Source organism: Pongo pygmaeus, chromosome 8 (assembly GCF_028885625.2).
Source record: "Pongo pygmaeus isolate AG05252 chromosome 8, NHGRI_mPonPyg2-v2.0_pri, whole genome shotgun sequence".
NCBI classification, from domain to species: Eukaryota; Metazoa; Chordata; class Mammalia; order Primates; family Hominidae; genus Pongo; species Pongo pygmaeus.
Window position 1 is genome coordinate 108,916,180 of NC_072381.2, and position 18,674 is coordinate 108,934,853.

General features: G+C 55.0%; 1 protein-coding gene across 5 annotated transcripts in view; it reads right to left on the reverse strand.

Moving 5' to 3' along the window:
* The window catches only part of SH3PXD2A (SH3 and PX domains 2A), a 258,939-nt gene that overhangs the window by 14,898 nt on the left and 225,367 nt on the right, over nucleotides 1–18,674 (reverse strand). For 3 of the 5 annotated variants that reach the window (XM_054436528.2, XM_054436529.2, XM_063670228.1), the window contains 5 exons: nucleotides 16,014–16,127; nucleotides 11,307–11,390; nucleotides 6,030–6,147; nucleotides 1,707–2,044; nucleotides 430–479 (listed from right to left, as the gene is read on the reverse strand). In XM_054436528.2, coding sequence (XP_054292503.1) covers nucleotides 430–479; nucleotides 1,707–2,044; nucleotides 6,030–6,147; nucleotides 11,307–11,390; nucleotides 16,014–16,127 — 704 coding nt within the window. The remainder of the gene's footprint in view (nucleotides 1–429; nucleotides 480–1,706; nucleotides 2,045–6,029; nucleotides 6,148–11,306; nucleotides 11,391–16,013; nucleotides 16,128–18,674) is intronic. The other 2 variants (XM_054436530.2, XM_054436531.2) reach the window with 1 other exon arrangement.

Sequence of the window (18,674 nt, forward strand, 5' to 3'; positions counted from 1 at the left end):
CTGCCCTCTGCCCTCCCAGACTCTGCCATCCACCACCTCCACTGGGCATTCCTGACGAGGGAAAGCTGAAAGGCTTCCAGGCTAGCATGGACAGCAGCCCCATTTCCAGCCCCTTGCAATGCCCTGGCTGGACACTTTTGCCGGGCAGTCTAAATGTTTATGTCTGCCAATGCAGTGGCTGGGATGGATTTATTTAGCTTTGGAGTGCAGTGTGTTTCCGATTATAAACTGTCCAGCCAGGCCCCCAGGAAGGCTGGGATCTGCAGGCTTCCCTCCTTGCCCCTAGCCCCACAAAACTAGAAGCCCCAGCAGGGCTCTGGAAAACCCCTGGATCAAGAGCCTCTGCCGCCAAGATAGCCAATTGATCGGGTGGCTATAGTGCATCCACAGAAAAGAAAGGAAAGGGGAGAAGAAATTCAGTACACATACCAGGCTGGATTCTCTGCGTGGTGGAGGTCTTGTCCGTAGGTTCGGGGAGCCTACAGGAAGAGACATGGCTTCAGAAATCCTAGTCAGACGATGGGCAACAGTGCCCATACCTGCCTTCCCTAGGTGAAACTAACGCCTGATCCTTCAAGTTCATGCTTTTGCTCAGCGTTTTTGAAGGACTTGACACTCTAAGTCACTATGGGCACTGTGGTTGGGCTTTTTCAAGGGGAAACTATAGACCTTTACCTTGGCTGTGCTTCCAGGGGATCTGTGAACCCTCTAAAATTATGTGCACTTTTCAAAACGTGCAGCTATGTGGGCATTTTTCAGGGTAACGGGTGTATAGATTTATCAGATTTTCAAAGTTGGGAGCAGAGACCATGTCTATTTTTTGCTTACTATTAAATCCGTAGAAGCTAGCATAATGCCAGGCAAGAGGAGCTGCCCAATAACTGTTTCCCAGCTGGTTCCCTAAAAGATTTCAGGCACAAGAGCTAACTTAACCCAGTGGAGCTAAACTAAAGAAACAGCTTTCCTCCAGATTTTAAGAATGGCTGGACACAAACAAAAGCTAGGTTCCTATAACACAGAAGTTTTAAGCCTCAACAAAAGGCATTATTGGGCCAGAGATGGAGGGTGCCAGACGGCCCAGAGTCTCCTGTAGAAATGAAAGTGATTCTTGAAGAACGCCCTGTTGGAACTGCCTGTGTAGAGTGGTAAAGCCTTAGCTCCCAAGTCTCTCAGGTTTCCAGTAATCGGTGGAAAGTCATAGGGAAGGAGCTGCTAAGGCCCAGAAAGACATTTCTCTATAGACTGTCACTCCATAGGGCAGCCCTGCATATAGCACCCATATTCAACAGCCCAGGGAAATGTGTTTTTTTGATTTTTTAAAAAAGTCAGCTACACATCATCTATCTTGATTTATAAAGCCTTTACCATAAGGAAAAGAAAACATTTCTTGCTCTTGGAACGCGTGTATCTGCAGAGTGACCATTGCTGGCTCTCCACTAGAGAAGGAGGGAACGCTACCACCCACATCCTCATGTGATCTAGCTTCCGTGGAGCAGCTGGGAGCAGTTGCGTCATCATACTCCTCTGCCTTCTCCACTCCTGTGATGAGCATGACACAAGTTGACAGAGTGAGGGTCAAAGGCCAGTCTGTAGCCCAGGAGGAAAACACCATGGGGGTCCTGTGCACCCCCCTGGCTTTCACGGCACCCATGCCCATTCTCTAAGGAGCTTTGCAGTGAGGACCTAGAGGTCAGCAAGGCTCTTACTGATCTGGGCCCGCTGAGGGGCAATCCTGGCCACAGCTGGAGAGCCCTGGGCCAGCCTGGAGACAGTCCTGTCAGGAACGCCCACAGCGCTGCCATTGGAGGCATTGCAGAGGATGGGCAGGCTGATCTCCTTCTTGGCAATGGGGGCCTCATGGCCCTCGCCTTCGGCTGGTGGAGTTTCCTTGTCCCCAGATGCCTTCTTGTTCAGCAGGTTGCTGATCTCCATGATGTTCCCGATGATCTCCACTGGGCCGGCCAGGTTCTTCTTCCGGGTTGGCAGGTCATCCTTGGCCTTCTTCAGGTAGGATGCTGGCGCCCAGCCCTCTTTGCCCAGGTATCTGTGGGGAGGAGAGGGATGTGCTATCGTTAGAGCACTCTGACCTCACACCCCACTCCCAGGCCCTAGGATCCATCTGGCCTTGCCCAGTGGAGCCTTCCCTACCATGTTCTGCAAGGCTTGACAATCCCACTACTCTGGAGAGAAATGGCACCAAGGGTAGGTGGAAAAGACACCCAGAACACCAATTCCCACTGCCCTCCCACCATGCTCCTTTTTCTTTGCCTGATCCCTCTTGGGGTGGGCTCTCATGCTCTGCAAAGTCAGGCAAACGTGGGAGCTTGGGATCAGATTTATCAACTTTTGGGTTACCCAAAGGAGGACTTCATAATGGCCTGCTACTTCCCACTCAGTTGAGGATAATTAGAGAGATAAGAAATGAGAAGGTGTGGATGTGGTATGTAGAGGTAAATGGCCTGTAGGAAGGGGAGGTATTATTAGAGAGGGAATTGACTCCAGAAGGTGAGAGTCAGGCAGTCTGAGTTCTAGTCTGTGGTACCTTGCACAAGTCCCTTCCCTAGAGCTCAGTTTGTGTCTCTTTTGCAAGATGCAGGGATAGAGTCGCTACTGAAAATGTACCCGGAAGGACAGGCACATTGAGATCAACTAAGCTGTCTCCAACATCTTAGCTGGAATGGCTCCTCCATGCCAGATGACTGAATGGGAGAGCTGTGGTGCCACTGCAGGGAGAGTAGGTAGATCCTCTATAGACTGTCACAGACCAAGTTCACAAACCAGGCTAAATTTACTGTAGTGGAACAAGGATGCATTATTCAATAAGTGATTTGGGGCTGGGCGAGGTAGCTCACACCTGTAATTACAGCACTTTGGGAAGCTGAGGCAGGAGGATCGCTTAAGGCCAGCCTGGGCTACATAGCAAGACCTCATCTCTACCAAAAAAAATTTTTTTTTTAAATTAGCTGGGTGTGATGGTGCATACCTGTAGTCCCAGGTACTCAGGAGGCTAAGGTGGGAGGATTGCTTGAGCCTAGGAGTTTGAAGCTACAGTGAGCTATGATCATGCCACTGCACTCCACTCTGGAAGACAGAGTGAGACCCTATCTCCAAAAATGTAATAAGTGATTTGGGGAAAACTGATGACCCAGTTAGGAAAAACAAGGCAGACAGACACTGGCTTTATAACATATAGCAGAATTAAAAAATAGAAGATTGACATAATGTTGGGGGTTGAGAAAATCTTAAGTGGGGCTCCAAAAGCAGAAACCATAAGTGAAAAGACAAAAGCACATGACTAGATAAAACTAAAACCAAAGCAAAACAAAAACAAAACAAAAGGAAACAAAACCAAAAGCTCATAAACAAAGGCAAAAGGCAAATGATAGGGCTGACTTAATTTGTGGTGATTCGATGACTTCTGAAAACAAGCTTTTCCTTTTTTCCTCGTGGTGTTGAGTTTTCACCCAAACCCATGGGGACTTCACTTCCTGGTCCAGTAGTCGCTGGCCAGTGCCCCCAAGTCTGGGTTGCAATGTCCCCATCTGCTCCCTGGACACATCTGGCTCTTTGGAATGGCTCCTGCACACCAGATGTCTGAACACCCGCCCCTCGTCTTCCTGATCTGACCTTGTTCTTGGGCGCTCATTAGGTGGGAGAAAAGGAATATGAAAGCTGAAGTTCCTATCAACATGTCTGAGCTTTGCAAGAAAGCTCAGGTAGGAGGTGGCTTCTTACGTTCGTGTCACAGAAACGTGCAGGCAGGCTGAGCCAAGCTTGCCTCCCCAGGGATTGGGAGGCAGAGGTGAGTTAACACGTGGGTGGGAGTCAGGGGCCTGTCTTGGATCCCTGATGCAATGGGTGCAAACAGAAGCACAGAATTTTAAGGGTGGATGGGAGCAACGAGTAAAAATACCTAATCTTATGTGAGCCAACAACTACGGCTCAGAAAAGCAAGGGGGTCACACAGTGAGCGCTTAGCAGCATCTGGCCCACAGCCTGGTGCTCTTGCATCTCAGAGAAAAGACAAAGATGAGCCCACTGGCCCTCACTGATAGTTTGTCTACATGGACACTGTAGAGCTATGGGGAGAGGGGGCTCATGGAGGTGATGGTCAGGCCTGCTTAGGGCCCCGAGTGCTCCTATTTGTGTTCCTTCAGCACTACATGGGTAAAATTAGATTCCAGGAGGAGAAACGCAAGGGAATCAGGAGTGCCTGTGTGTGTCTGGGTCCAGCTCTACTCACATCTGCTTTCCAGCTCTGGAGAATGAAATGACTCCAGCGGGAAGCAAGCTGGAAAGGGCGTGATGGAGAGAGTGCAAGGGTGTGTGTGTGTGGGGGTGTGTGTGTGTGGGGGGGGTGTGTGTGTGTGTGTAGGGGTTGAGGGAGGAGAAGAAAGACAGGAAATGAGGATCAACGTAGAGCCTGGAATGTTGGGAAATGGCATATTTAAGGGGGTGTGTGGCAGCCTTTTTAAGGTGGAATCTTTTCAGCTGGGTTTTCTCAGTCTAAGCTCCTGCTGGCTGTAAGACTAGGCCATGGGGACAGCAGCGGACTAGAAGCAGCTCAGAGTGACTTTGTTGGTCATTTTAGAAAACTAAAAAATAATAATAAAGCAGCCTTGTAGATAAGCGCCAGGCAAGTGAGCTAGGCCACCAGCCTGCCAGAATGTTTCCTGGCTTTCCCATGTCCAGCTCATGGCTGGTGGATTATTGGGTTGGCTCTAGTTTCCATTGCTCAGAGAACATAAAAGTCTAGGGGCAGTGCCTTTGGACAACACAAATGCAGATGCACAGTCCCATCCCACCCAAAGGGACAGAAAGGGACATCTCAGCCCTCCTGACTGATATGCAGCAGGGCTCTGGGTGGGGGGCAGGGTAGGGGTGGGGGCTGCGGTGCATGCCATGGAGCCATGTTCCATCAGGCCAGACTAAGGTGCAATCTCCATATGGCCAGTGACCTCAGCATGGACTAGCCTTTAATGCCATCATGTTGTACCATGTTCTGAGCAACTGTCCCATGAGTACTCACATCGCCTGGGGCACATTGGTGCCACTGCACAATCCTGTCCCCTCTGTGGGAGACCACCTAGAATGCATGTCCTGCCCACAGTGGGTCTGGGGTCACCAGAGCCCAAGGATATAGGACTATCCCTGTCAGCTGGGTAACTGGCAGAGAAGAGAGAAGGTGGGCAAAGTCATCACAGCTGAGCCAGTTCCAACGACACCAAAAGCACTTACTGAGATCAAGTCTCCTGGAGCATTTCTTGAGAGCAGGGGTCCTGGAAGGGTAGGTCTTGGCCAGGTAATGGTGAGTGAAACCCACGGGACTGTTTGCTTCCAGAAGGTCAGGAAAGACCCCACTTCCCTACCCAAACCATTCAATAGGATTCTAGGCTGGGAACTGTGATTAGGCCTGGGAGAGGGAGGGGCAAGAGAAGGAAGAAGCCTCCGATGGCCTGAGACAAGGCCTGACTTCTGCTCCAGCCCTTGCAGCCAGCCCTGCAGATTGGACAGCCAGTCCCCATCCACCAGGGACATGGCTGCAAGAGGCCTGCATCTGAGCCCGCCCCCGCCCCCAGCCCACCTCCCTGAGTACCGAGCCTGGGCAGCAGAGGTTGCCTGCTGGGACCTCAGCAAGGCCTGCGGACGCCAGTGCTCCAGGCAGCCCTAGCTGTGGAGCACACCAGGCAGCCAAGGCCGGACACACAAAACCAAATTCAGATGTGCTGAACTCTCTTGGCAGATACGTGGGAAGGGATTGCACCACAGCCTGCAAGCTGAGCCGGGGCCTCTGTGCCCCGCTGGCTGTGGCTCAAGCTCTGCTTTATGCGTCCCGGGAGAAAATTTGCAAGATGAGCACTCTCTGGTTGAGCTATTCAGCTGTGCAGAGGTGCAGCAGCCCAGCCCTGTGCCGTGGGCACAAAGCTGTCAGTATCTACCTGCCATCAGGTGGCCACGGCCACTTTGCACTCTGCCCAGGGCCCAGGTGGGTGAGAGGCATCTCGTTCATACATGTAAGGGTTCCCTACCTGATATACCACCAGCCTTCCAGATTCTTCCGGATCACCTCCACTGTGACGCCCTTCTCAAAGCCAATCTCGTCCTTGCTTTGGCTGGTGTAAGGCTGAACAGTGACATACTTCTCCTCTGGGGGTGGGAGCAAGAAAGCAAGGTTATTTGAGGTCAGGGTGCAGGTCCTGCTTCCTGTCCCCTCCTCCTGCCGTGGCCTGGCTTTTGCTCAGCTGCTTGCCAAGAAGGTGCACCGGGTCGGCTGTGGCTTCTCCCGGGGAGGGAAGGACCAGGCCCCAGAGGTGGCAGCAGGGAGATCATGGGAGCCGGGGTCACTGCTGCTCCCAGTGTGTGCCAAAGCCAGCCAGGACCCAGGTTGTCAGGCAAGGCCCTGGGAGCAGGGAGTCGGCTCTCCCAGCCTGATAATGGCAGCCAGGCTGCCGAGACCTTGGAGTCCACAGGGCTCAGAAGCTTGCTGGGCCGAGGGCAGGATTAGGAGAAGCCGGCCCCTCATGAGGTGTCCTTGCATGCCTTGAGGCCCCATGGCATACCGCCTCTCCTCGAAATGTGCCCTGTTTCCATCTGTGTCCCAGATGAGCTCTCAAATCCCTGCCCCCAGCTCAGCCTCTTGCATCCTTCCTCTGTCTGACCTTCAGAGGTTCTAGGGACACCTCCTTGGTGAAGCCTTCCCTGAGCACCCAGTTCATCCATTAACACCTGGTCATGTAATCTCCCAAGAGGAGTCCATGGAACCCAGGTCTCATGGGAGCAGTTATATGTGTTTTGTTAAGACAAGGGTTCAATGGCCAAATGAGCTTGGAAACACCAAGCACAGCACAATCAGGCAGCACCCTGGGGCCCTTATTGGGCCAGTGCGCCCAAGCGGCTTCTGTAGAACATGCTGTGCCAACCACGCAGCCAAGGCCCAGCCCCTCTGGAGGGCAGCCTGCTCTATTTTCAAGGATGTCACTTCAGGGTCTTGCCCAAGGTCCTCCCGAGGTGCTGGGAAAGAAGTGCCTTGCAGACTCTCAGGAAGGCTTGGGAGGGCAGGTGTGGGGAAAGTGGGGCACCACGGTGCCTCCCCTGGTTTCTCTCAGCCTCTCTCCTGGCAGGAGGCCTGGGTGCCTCCCGCTTGGGTCCTTGATCAGGCTTCCAGGAGGGTGTTTCTTCCATGCCTGCTGGGGTTCAGCTCTCCCTGTCCCAGGAAGCCCCTGATAGGTAGACCCCAGAGCTGAGTACTCCCTGGCTCTGCTCCTAGCTGGCTGGCTAAAGAGTCCCTGCCTCCTGGCTGAGACACTCCATAGAGGGCTGCTCAGAGTGGAACACTCCCCACCTCACCCTCTGGGGCAACAGGAGCTGAGAAAGGAGGAGGAAGTGGCAATCTGGCCATGCCCTTCCAAAGGGTCACCCTGAGCCAGTGTTGTCCTCTCTGGCGTGGGTGCTCCCCAGGGGCTGAGACAGTGCCTGGCAGACAGCGAGAGACTGTTGACTGCATCACGACCAGGCAGGGCTGAGCAAGGGTACTGATGGGAAGCGCTGTGAGCTCGAAACAGCGGGATGCTGGAGCAGACTGCTGGCCTCTGGTCTCTGGGACACCCGCCCCTCCTGGCTCCCAGCTGTGACAGCCACCCCCTGGGCTCCTTGGCTGGATGCTGACGGGCAGCCTGCCTAAGACTGGTGGCCGTGGGGGTGGGAGGCAGCTGCCACCCCAACCCCCAGCTGTGGGAGGGCCATCTGTCCACTCTCTCCTGAATTATCGGGGCCCTGTCTGCAGCCCTGTGCTGAGCCAAGATAGCAGCTCCCTTTGGGGGTGGTTGTGGCTGCCCTGGCGGGCTGTGAGGACAGAACTGATGGGCTACTAGCCAAATTCAAATGGCTGCCCAAAAGCAGAAGGAGGGTGATGACCCATGGGAGCCTGCAGGATTTTTCAGCATGCCCTTCTCTGCTGCAAAACTTGGTCAGCATCGACTCAGGGAGGGCCTTACTCCTGGAGGCTTTCAGATTCCAGCCCAGCCATGCTTCGGACTGCTGCCAAGGCGGCCTGAGAACCCTGCCCAGCCAGATTCTGACTCGGCCCTTTGAGAAGTTCAGGGCTCCACAGTCCAACCCTCTCTGCTCTCCTGCCTGCTCCTGGTTCTGCTCCATTTTCCAGTGAGGCATGGCAAATCCCGGCCCAGCGGCGGCCAGAGGGGCAGCACCAGGCTCCGGGAATCCAGGATTCTGAGGTTAGGATGAGGCGAGGCCTGGGCTCCACATTTTGCCTTTGTTCAGCTGGGCTATTTTTAAAAGTCTGTGGTTCGAGCAGGAAGCCATCATTAAGGTTTTCCTAGGCAAGGTTGCATTTGCAGGGAAAAATGACAGCCCTTCTCGTGGGAAGATCAGAGGAGCCCTGCCCTGCTTCATGGCAGAGAACAAGGTCTAGACCATCATGTGGGCTCAGCCTCCTGGGCCACTAGGGCCCAGCCCCAGCCTTCGCAGCCTCCCGGGGTGCGTGGAAGACAGAATCCGGTGGGCCATGTAAGCTCAGGCTTTCTCCTGACCTCTTGGGGGTGGGAGCAGAACCAGGGATATCAGTTCTGGCCGGTAAAGTTGAGCTGCTCCTGCAAAAGGTTCTTGGGGGCCCTGGGGCTGCAGCAACCACAGATGTCCAGGAGTTCATGTGCTGCTGGTGAGAGCTCCTGGATGGGAGGCTCATCCTGCCCCGGTCACTGCACAGGTTGCAGGGATGAGAACACAGAGCCCTCCTCCCTGGCAGGGCTAGGCAGGCAGACCAGGTCTTCCCAGCTCCTGGGTTTCCACCCAGTTGGCTCAGATGGCAGAGGCATGGACTTTCCATGTGGACACAGGCCTTGTGGGTCTCAGGCCTTCCAACTCACAGGTATCCCAAGGAAGAGAGACTTGCCTGGGCCACAAACCCCATCTGGGGGCGCCAGATAAGAGAAGGCCCAGACGGACGGACATGGCCTCAGAGGGCAGCTGCGTGATTCAGGGTGGTCAGGGTCTTGGGAAGAGATGTCCCGTTGGAAATGGGGTTGAGGGAAGGGAGGCTGTGAGCTCCAGTGGGATCCTCAGGGCTTCTGGGAAGCACTGGGGCCGTAAGCACTGACCACGCCACCAGGAGACGGTGGCAGCCTGCCCTGGGGAGGGCTGGCCAGGCGGTCAGCCGGGTGGGTGAGGGGGACAGGCCTGCTTTGGTTTTGGAGGCAGGGGCTGGATGCCCTGTAGTTTCCAAACCACAGAAGCCTCCTCTTCCCCAACACTTTCCCCTCTGTCAGCAGTCTCCCCACTCCCTTCCTGCCCCCACGACTTACCCAACCCCACTGAGAGGCCTTTTGGTTCCAAGGGCCTGGCTGGCTGAGGGAACGGGGAGTGGCGGCCATGGGGAAGCTCCGCTTTTCTCTTGTCTAGCTCCTCCACAACCTGCAGCCCGCCTCCCCCACCAGCTCTGCTGTTTGCAGCAAGCGTCACCAAGCCAACTCTCTGCAAGTTTTTCTTGGCTGCCTGGTTTAACTTAGCCCATCAGGCTGAGGCTGGGAAATTATGTTGTTTAGGTCTCTCATTTAAGAGAGAGAAAGAGAGAGAGCAAGAGCTGGGGGCTTATATTTGCTTAGGTATGGGTGACCAAGAATTAGACATTTCATTGCATATTTGTGTCTCCACATATCACTGTATGTCTGTGACTGGCATATATGTGGTGCAAGGCGTTGTGTGTATGAAACTGTATGTGCCCTTGTGAGTGTTGCTGCGGAGGAATGGGTGGCGTATGTGTGTATGTTGCGTATGTGTGTGTGTGTGATGATTTTGTGACTGTGTATGATGCATTTGTGATGGTATAAACAGAAGACACATGGCATGGTGTATGCGTGGCTGCATAACTGGAATTGTGTATGTGTATTGTGAGTGGCTGTGTGCCTGGGACTGTGGATATGTGGGCGTCAGGGAAGCTGGATGTGACAGGGCACACCGTCCTATCTGTGGCCATGAGGGCTGAACGTCTGTGGGGTTGTGGAGATGGTCGTGTTTGGGGCTCAGTGTGCAAGGGTGTTTGGAGCCAAACCTTCATCCCTGCCGCGCATTTCCAGACCTACGTCCCACTCTCCTTTGCCGCCTAGGCTTGAGCTGCGTCCCAGCTTTAGGGTGGCCATTGCTCTGTGTCCGACCTGTTCTATTTCTACAACTTGGCCCCCAGCCCTGTGTCAGCCCACAGGGTCCAGCCCAGGCCCTGCCCTCAGGACAAGCTGCACTCCTCATGGCCAGCTCTCTGTGCCTGATGCTGAGCCAGCCATAGGCTGTAGCCACCTGTATCCAGGCTTCCTGCTGCCTTGGACCTGGGGCAGACACCAAAACATGCTCTTACGGTCATTTAGAACCAAGCTGTGAGGGGGGGGGGCACTGGGTGTCCCCGCTTCTAGAAAGGCCAGTGTTTATGATATACCCCTCTCTGTGCCGTCACTGTGAGAAGCACACACACCCTGCTCCATGCGGGGCTGGCCAAGCCCTGACCCAGGGGGTCTGCAGATGTTTAGGGGTTTGTTCAGCAGCCCAGCCCTGGGGCTTTGTTCCACTCCCTTACCTCCCAAGTTCCTGGATGCTAGAAAGATCCTAGGCGAGAAAGCTCTAAACCCACAAACATCTGATCAGCCCATGTGCCGGGCCTGGGGGGCTCCCTGGACTCCCCTGGATCAGGCCCCTCCTGAAGCCCCAGCAGTTACTGCTCCTGGCTGGACCTGACCCTCAGCAGAGCCTGTTGGGCTGCACCCTGGTGCCAGGCTGGGTCTGGCTTTGCTCCCTTTCTTGTTTCTGTGGAGCTGGCAGGAGGAGCGTGAATGTGAGCCAGTCCTTCTTTCTGCTTTGTTCCCAAGAAACTGATAGAACAACTTTGGCCGAGGGAGCCTTTTCTCAGAGGACAGGGGCCATGAAGGATGGGGGAGTGGGATGGCCCAAGCAGAGGCTAGACACGCTTAGCTCCTTTAATCCGCAGCTTCCAGGGCCAATGTGGCCTTTCTTAAAGACCCGAGACCCCCTTGTCCCCTCCTCGAGCCCCTGCACCTTTTCAGGGAACCCACAACTGTGTTCCATGACCCTCATACCCAGGAGGCTGACAAAGCCAGAGCCACCCCCGATTCCCAAGCAGGCCCACCCCACACCAGCTGCAGTAGGTGAGAAAAAAGCCTGGCCCGTGAATCTGGGTGAACGAGGAGGCCACAGGGCAGAGAGCAGAGCCCGGAAAGAAAGAGCAGTGTTAGCGAGAGACAGGCGGTCGCTGCGAGGGAGGAGAAGCCAGCTCCCGCAGTCACCTCGGCTGTGCTGCCTGTTGACCATCCCGCCCAGGGTCCACCGGCGATCCAGGCGCCGCAGATGGGCCTTGCGTCTCTTGGACACTGGTGTGGGAGATGGCGATGGAGCATGCGGCCAACAGCAACCGGTGGAGAGAATGGAGATGAGGATGAGATGGGATGCGGGTGGGAGGAAGGGGCACAGGGAGGGGAGGCCCACACTTCCAGGTCACCATCACCTGGACTGAACCAAAGGGCACGCCCCTGTTGGATGGGGCATATGTGACAGGTCATCGTTGGCACACAGGGAAAAATTCAACCAAACTCCACAGTGTGTGCCCCTGAGCCTAGGAGTGGGCTAAAGCCTTTAGAATCCCAGCACCTTAGAGAAAAGAGGGTCCCTAGCTCCAGCCCAGTGCAAGACAGCCCCTCAGCTACAGCCTCCAGGGATGGTGAGATCAGTGTCCCTCACTGCTGGGCGGTGCTGATTCCCAGGAGGGTGTGGGGTCCTGCAACATCTGAGCTTATGTCCACTCGCTCACTGAGTACTGACTGTGAACGTGCTACCTTGGACAGGCACCACGCTTGGAAGAATCAGTGTGCCCAAGAGAGACTTGGTTCCCTTCCTTGCGGGGCTGAGAGCTCTTGCCATTCTGGGAACCTTTCCCTGTGTCTCTGCATTCCCAGGGCCTAGCACAGGGCCGGGCACACAGCTGGGTCCCAGGAAGCACCTGCTGAACGGAATGACACAAGGGTGGGTGCCAGAGGCCCTGGCTCTGCTCCTCCTCTCAGGCCACCCATCAGGACATCTGATGACAGGGGCCCCCTCCCCAGCTTCTCACTGCTCCTGACCCTGTGCCTTGAGCAGCATCCTGCACTGCTCCTCTGGTGGCTGCTGCTTGGCTCTGAGCCCCCTGCACCCTCTGCTCAGACCCCAGCTCCAGATGCCTCTGTCTTCCTGTGAGACTCCCAGATGGAATGGATACTGGACCAGGGCTCCAGGGTGCCAGCTGGCCTCACCTCCTGCCACCACAGAAAGAAGGTGCCAGGCTGCCCGGGTCTGGGGGTGGGAGGGGGGTCAGTGGCTGGAGTGAAAATAAAACCATTCCAGACCACTGAGGTCCTGGGAAAGCATTTGCTTTCCTGGAAGGAGAGGGACCTGTCTGACCTGCTTCTTATAAGGAGGAGGGCTGGACAGAAGGCTAGGAGGTGTGGACTCCAGTCCAGGCCCCACTGCCAGCAACCTGTGTCACTCTAGGAGGCCGGCCATCCATCTCTAAGCTTCTCTTTCCTCATCTGTCTTAGAGTGACACCACCTGCCCTGGCATGAGCCTAGACAAGGGGCTGAATGGGCTCTGGGAAACATGAATCAGGTCCTGTGCAAGGCCTCCTGGTGGGGCGGGGAGAGGTGGGGGAGGTGTGTAGGGCTTCTCTGCAGAGATGAAGGGGTTCAGCTCACAGCCAGACCAGAGGCAGCTTTCACAGTAAGGTGTTGATGTCGGCATTTACTCTGTGTGTGAGGCCCAGTTTAAACCATGTACAAAGATCATCTCACTTGGGCCTCACAAAAGCCCTATGTGGTTGGCATCTTACAAATGGGGAGACAGAGGCACAGGGCTTTAAGGAACACTCTGTGTCAGGCAGCATGTGAATCCAGGCAGTCTGGCTCCAAAGCCTAGACTCAGCATAGACTCTGCACCCCGAGCTATTGCTCTTCCCCTAACTCTGCTGCCCCTTGGGCTGCCAAGCCCTGGGAAGAAGGGGATGTGGGGAGGGGACAGGGTCTGGGTGCTGGGGGATCTGCTCACTAGCGGGGTACACGCCTTTGGTACAGCAGCACAGAAGACCGTGGTCTGTTCCGCATGTCCCAATATGCGCCCACTCTGGAGGAAGCAGGTCCATGCTGGTAGATGTGGGACACAGGAGCAAAGGCAGAGACTTGGGTTCTGGTCTTGGCTCTATCACAAATGAACCCGAGGGCTTGACAGAGGTAACACACCTCTCCTGGTTCACTGAAGCACCCTGCGAATGTCAGGCTTGGACCCGCACCTCTGTCAGTGGACAAGAAAGTCTCAACTCCCACTCTTACTACCATACTGAACTCCCACAGCACACCTGGGTTCAAGAGCAGCATGAACATACACCAGAGTGTCTCATGATAAGGACACACCAGAACAGCCAATCATCTTTTCTTCCCAAAGTAATGAAGATAAGCTATTAGGAAAGCTTTGATAGGATGCAGGCTTCCAATTTCTGTCTACAGGGCTCAGGGCACCTATGATGGGATGGCCATAGTGCTGGGGTAGAGATGGCTGGAGAGGGAACTAGTGTCGGCCAATCTCTTGGCCATGTGGCTGCAGGTGCAGAGAGACTAGCGGACACACCACAGCAGCTGGGGCCTTAGGCCCAGGGGACCCATCCCTGAGCCCTTCTGTAGATCTGGGTGGGAAATGCCCAAGATGTGATGGTGGAATCCACGGCTATCCAGAAGTTGCCAGGAGTACTGGCACACAGGCCCTGTCAGAGGTGTGCAGAGGAACCTATTTTAGGAGAATCACCCTGGGCACACACACACACACACACACACACACACACACACACACACACACACACACACACCTGGGCACACACACACACACACACACACACACACACACACACACACACACACACACACACACACACACACACACACACACACACACACACACGCCTCTGAACGCAGAACCTGCACTGGCTGCCTGATTCTTCCTCCATCAAGGTCAAAATCCTGCCCAACCCACTACTACTTGTTCTGCGCGCAAAGCACCTGCCTTCTGTTCCAACCAGGCTGGCATCTGTGCTCCACACCTCTCGGGAGCTTTCCTGCCCTGGCCTTCTCCCCACTCAGTGCCTAGGTCCTCCATAATCGACCCAACAGCTCCGCTCTGACCTTCCTGGTGCAGCCTTTTCAACTGGGGCTCTGATTCATACACGCACTGCCCTAGAGCTGCCTGTACTGCTTACAAGCAAAATGCTTCACAGAGAGGTGTGTGGCACAGCAGTGAGGACCACGGGACAAAGGAGGTGGACTAGGGTCCAAACCTGATAAACATCTTCAAGCCTCAGTTGCCACAGCTGGAAGGATGGGGATGGCCATAGCCACAGGGTCTTCCCAGGGTGGGGGCAAGGGCATTTCAGGACCTGGTCTAGCATCTGGTACTTTGTGAGCTCCTGCTGTTTTTGAGAGGCGCTGGCATGCCCTATAGAATGTGGAACTAGGGGCTGGGCACTGTGGCTCATGCCTGTAATCCCAGCACTTTGGGAGGCTGAGGTGGGCGGATTGCTTGGGGCCAGGAGTTCAAGACCAGCCTGACCAACATGGCGAGACCCCGTCTCTACTAAAAACAAAAATTAGCCAGGCGTGGTGGTAGGTGCCTGTAATCCCAGCTACTCGGGAGGCTGAGACATGAGAATTGCTTGAGCCCAGGTGGCAGAGGTCGCAGTGAGCTGACATTGTGCCACTGCACTTCAGCCTAGGAGACAGAGCAAGACTCTGTCTCAACAACAACAACAAAAAGAATGTGGAACTAGGTAGGAGGCAAGGCTGGGGACTGCAGGCATATGAGACCAGACCTAGCTCAGGGGCCAAGACTGTCCCCTGCTGCAGAGGTGCAATGGAACCAGAGGGGAGACAGGTGCAGGCTCAGCCCCAGGGCTCAGGGAGCAGCCCAGCCTGAACATGCGGGCCCTTCCCAATGGGGCCTTGTCCCCGGAAACCTGTCACACAGTGGAAGCACATGGCAGGGGCCGAGGCTCTGGACAAGGGGCTGAAATAAAGCCTCGACACAGGAGGAAGGGTGAGGCCCCAACCGCCCGCCGAGTAACTGACATTTAGGGGAAGGATGAATAAGGAACTGGCGCTTGGTGGCTGCTTACTTTGGCCTGGCAGCAGAAAGCAGGCCTGGAGGTGGCCTGAGCACCGGGTGGCGGCCTCGATCCCTCTGGCTTTCAGACACATCCATCTGGACCATCCCCACCAACCGTTAGGGAAAGAATTCCCGCAGCCAGGCCGTGGGAGGCTTGGAAGCCATTAGGAGCAGGCAGCCAAGAACTGGGGGTGGCGCAAATGGACTGAGCTCAGGCAGCCTGCTCTAGGGAGTACAGAAGCCACAGATAGGCCCAGGCCAGTGCTGGCTTAGAGGGCAGGGGCAGACTCTTTGAAATGCAAGGAGAAAGACCCTGAAAAACCTCACTGAGTAGTTTTTAAGTGTTTGGAATTAAAAAAAAAAAAAAAAAAGGAAAGGCTGGGTGCGGTGGCCCACACCTGTAATTCCAGCACTTTGGGAGGCCAAGGCATGTGGATCGCTTGAGCCCAGGAGTTTGAGACCAGCCTGGCCAACATGGTGAAAGCCTGTCTCTAGAAAAAAATACAAAAATAAAAAAAAATAAGAGAAAGGGGGGTGGGTGGGAAAACAAACCTCATGAAGCCAAAGCTAATCAGAGAGGCTGACTGTGTAGGGGTCTGAGCCATCCCTCAGTTCCTGAGCCCCTGAGACAGAGCAGCAGGGGTCGGACTGGGGTGGGAGGTGAGCTTTTGGGCCAGCCTTACTGAGATGGGATCCCAAGGGTGAAGGCTAGGATATGGCTCAGCTCACTTTAGGGGTTCTGTTGGTTCTAGGGGAAGAGTGAGAGAGCTGCCTCCAGAGGCCGCATTGCTCCCTGCCCCTTGGACCTGCAAGCCCTCACCTTCTCCAGTCTTAGAGGTGTTGATGTCGGAGTCATCCCGAGTACCATTCTGGGCCTCCAGGTAGGTGGCAGGGACCCAGCCCTGCTCCTCAGAAGTGCTCACGAACCACCAGCCTGCAGGGAGGACGAGAGAGAACAGGACTGTGAGAGACTGCAGGGTGGCAGGGGCGGCTCGGGGGCTAGGACGAGGAGGGAAGGAGAGGCACAAGAAGCGGAGCACGGAGCCAGACAGCCTGGGTACCCAGCAAATGCCTGGCCCAGCTCCAGCCTTGAGGAGCCTGCGTCTGTTCTAAGGCAGAAACGACCAGCACACTCCCTGAGAAGTGGGACCAATAAACTGTGAGCCACGCTAACAAATGTCTGATGGAAAATGAAATAGATATAGTGATATGTCCAGTGTGTGAAAATTAATCTCGCAGGAAAGGCCAGGGGAGCTCTGGCCATACAGAGAGACCATTTATGGTCTTTCAAACCCATTAGGATGACTGGTTTGCCTGGAGCTTGGCTGCCTTCTCAGCTTTCAAACTAAGTGCCTCACAGACAGTCTCTAACAGTCAATGGTTGCCTTTTCCCCATCACGGGTCAGTGGTACCTTCGCATTGGTGCCACTCACAGCTGTCCTTTAAGTGTGTTCACGTTGCACTCGCAGTAAGTGGGCACTGCATCCTCACATGATGCTTGATGATCTTGGCCAAGTGATAAAGCCTCATTCATCTTATTTGTTCATTCATACAAAGTCCTCTGAGCACCCGGGTCTTGGGACTCCACTAACTGCCTTTGGTTCCTTCCAAGAAGGTCCTCTTCACACGGTCCTGTCTTCCTCCTCATCCCTTCTTCCCTGACACTTCTTTGCCCCCAACAGTAATTTGGTACTGATTCTCTTTTCTGCTCATGGCCCAGTTCTCCATTTCCTGTCTGGAGAACTCAAGGCTTCTCCCTGGGCAGCACTTGAGGCCCTGTCACCACCCACTGCAGCAAGTGGCCGCCCAAGGATCTAGAAGGTATGTTGGTGGGAGGAGGCCCTCAGGTACCCCCAGGTGGGCTCAGCACTGGGAGGCAGAGAAGGCTCCGTGATGGCTGCTGTGAAAACAATGGAGAGGAGGGGAAAACCACCAGGTACCACTGCACAGTCGTGGGAAGACCTCAAGGACTTAGAACCCCAGCTTATCTCCTAGGTCTTCAACTAGGTCCCCACCGCCCCATATGACAGGTCTGGGATTGCAAACAGCCAGCAGTCTAGTCCTGAATGCCCTGTCTCCTACCCTTTCTGGGGAGTTCCACAACCTTCTGCTTGCAGCTCTGCAAAGCCCATGAAATGCCCTGGACCAGGAGTCTGGACTGTTGAGGTCCAGGCCTGTGTGGCTCAGGGGCCTCAGTTGGGTCACTGCCCTTTTCTGGTCTCGGTGTCCTCCTATCTGGAGAGGGGTTACCTCTGAGCTACTGGCTCAAGCACCATGATCCAGGGCCCTGCGGGCTGCCTGGACAGCCCACAGACTCTGTCCCTCTCTGCCTGGGGTGAGAGAAGAGAGGTAACAGGATCACTTCCAGAGAACCCCCGGTCAGGCCCTCTTGCGCCCTGTGCCCATCTCCCTCCCCTAGGCTCTGCCAACCTTGGAGACCACAACCTTCTCTTATGACACAACCCATACACACCTGAAAAAAGGAAGCCTGGGCCAGTGAGTCACAAGCCATCAGAGTCAGGAAGAACTGGGGATATGCCCCCACTGCAGGTGAAGCAATGCCACCGGTCCAATTCCTCTACCTCCTGCTCTTGCTCCAAACCCTGTGTCTCCCAGATTGCCCACTTCTCAGACTGTCCGTGCCTGGGCCACTTACTGCCATGTTTATTTCATAAACATGTACATAGGTGAATGAGACACTGTGGCACTGAGGGGCTGCAGAGCCTTGACTGGAGCCTAAGCAGGCTGGCCTCTAACCCCTACACTCTGCTGCCTGAACGGGACCAGGATAGGAAGGCAATCTCCAGGGTGAGAAGCCCACACCAATTCTCAGGTAAACTCTCTACCCCTGAGACCTCCTACACTGGGGACATTGGTCGGAGGCTGGAAGAGGGCAGGCGGGCATCATCAGCAGGCTGGATAGTTCTCTGGCTCACAGAAAAAGGTAGGTACCTCTTAGGAGTGAACAGCTGAAGTCACTGAGCAGCTCGTGGTGACAGGCAGGTGCTGGAACCCACTGGTTGGGGACAGGGCAACAGCCACTGGCAGGTCAGAGACTTCTGGACACACCACTAAAATTTATCGTCATTTCCCTGGCCTCTGGGGCTGGAGGTGGTTATTAGAGCACCAGATATCTGTACTCACTCAACTTCTGGGTGATGAGACTGCTTCCAGGTGGCTTGTAATTATGGGAACTCAGGAAGGGTCCAGACCATGCTTGGGGCATGCAGTACCCTTGAGAGCTAGCTACAGTGGGCAATGGATGCCCACACTGGGGCCAAGGTCAGGCTGGAGGAGGTGGACTTTGGCACCTAGGGAGCCCCCACCTGACCTCTACTTGCTCCTTGGCTGTTCTGACATTTGGATAAACAAGAGGTGCCATTCCTTCCACATTCGGCTACTGGGAGGAAAGCCAGTAGGACCCATTCGTTGACATGGTGGAAGGGGTTTCACTGTCTACTTTCCTTGACCCAGGAAAAGC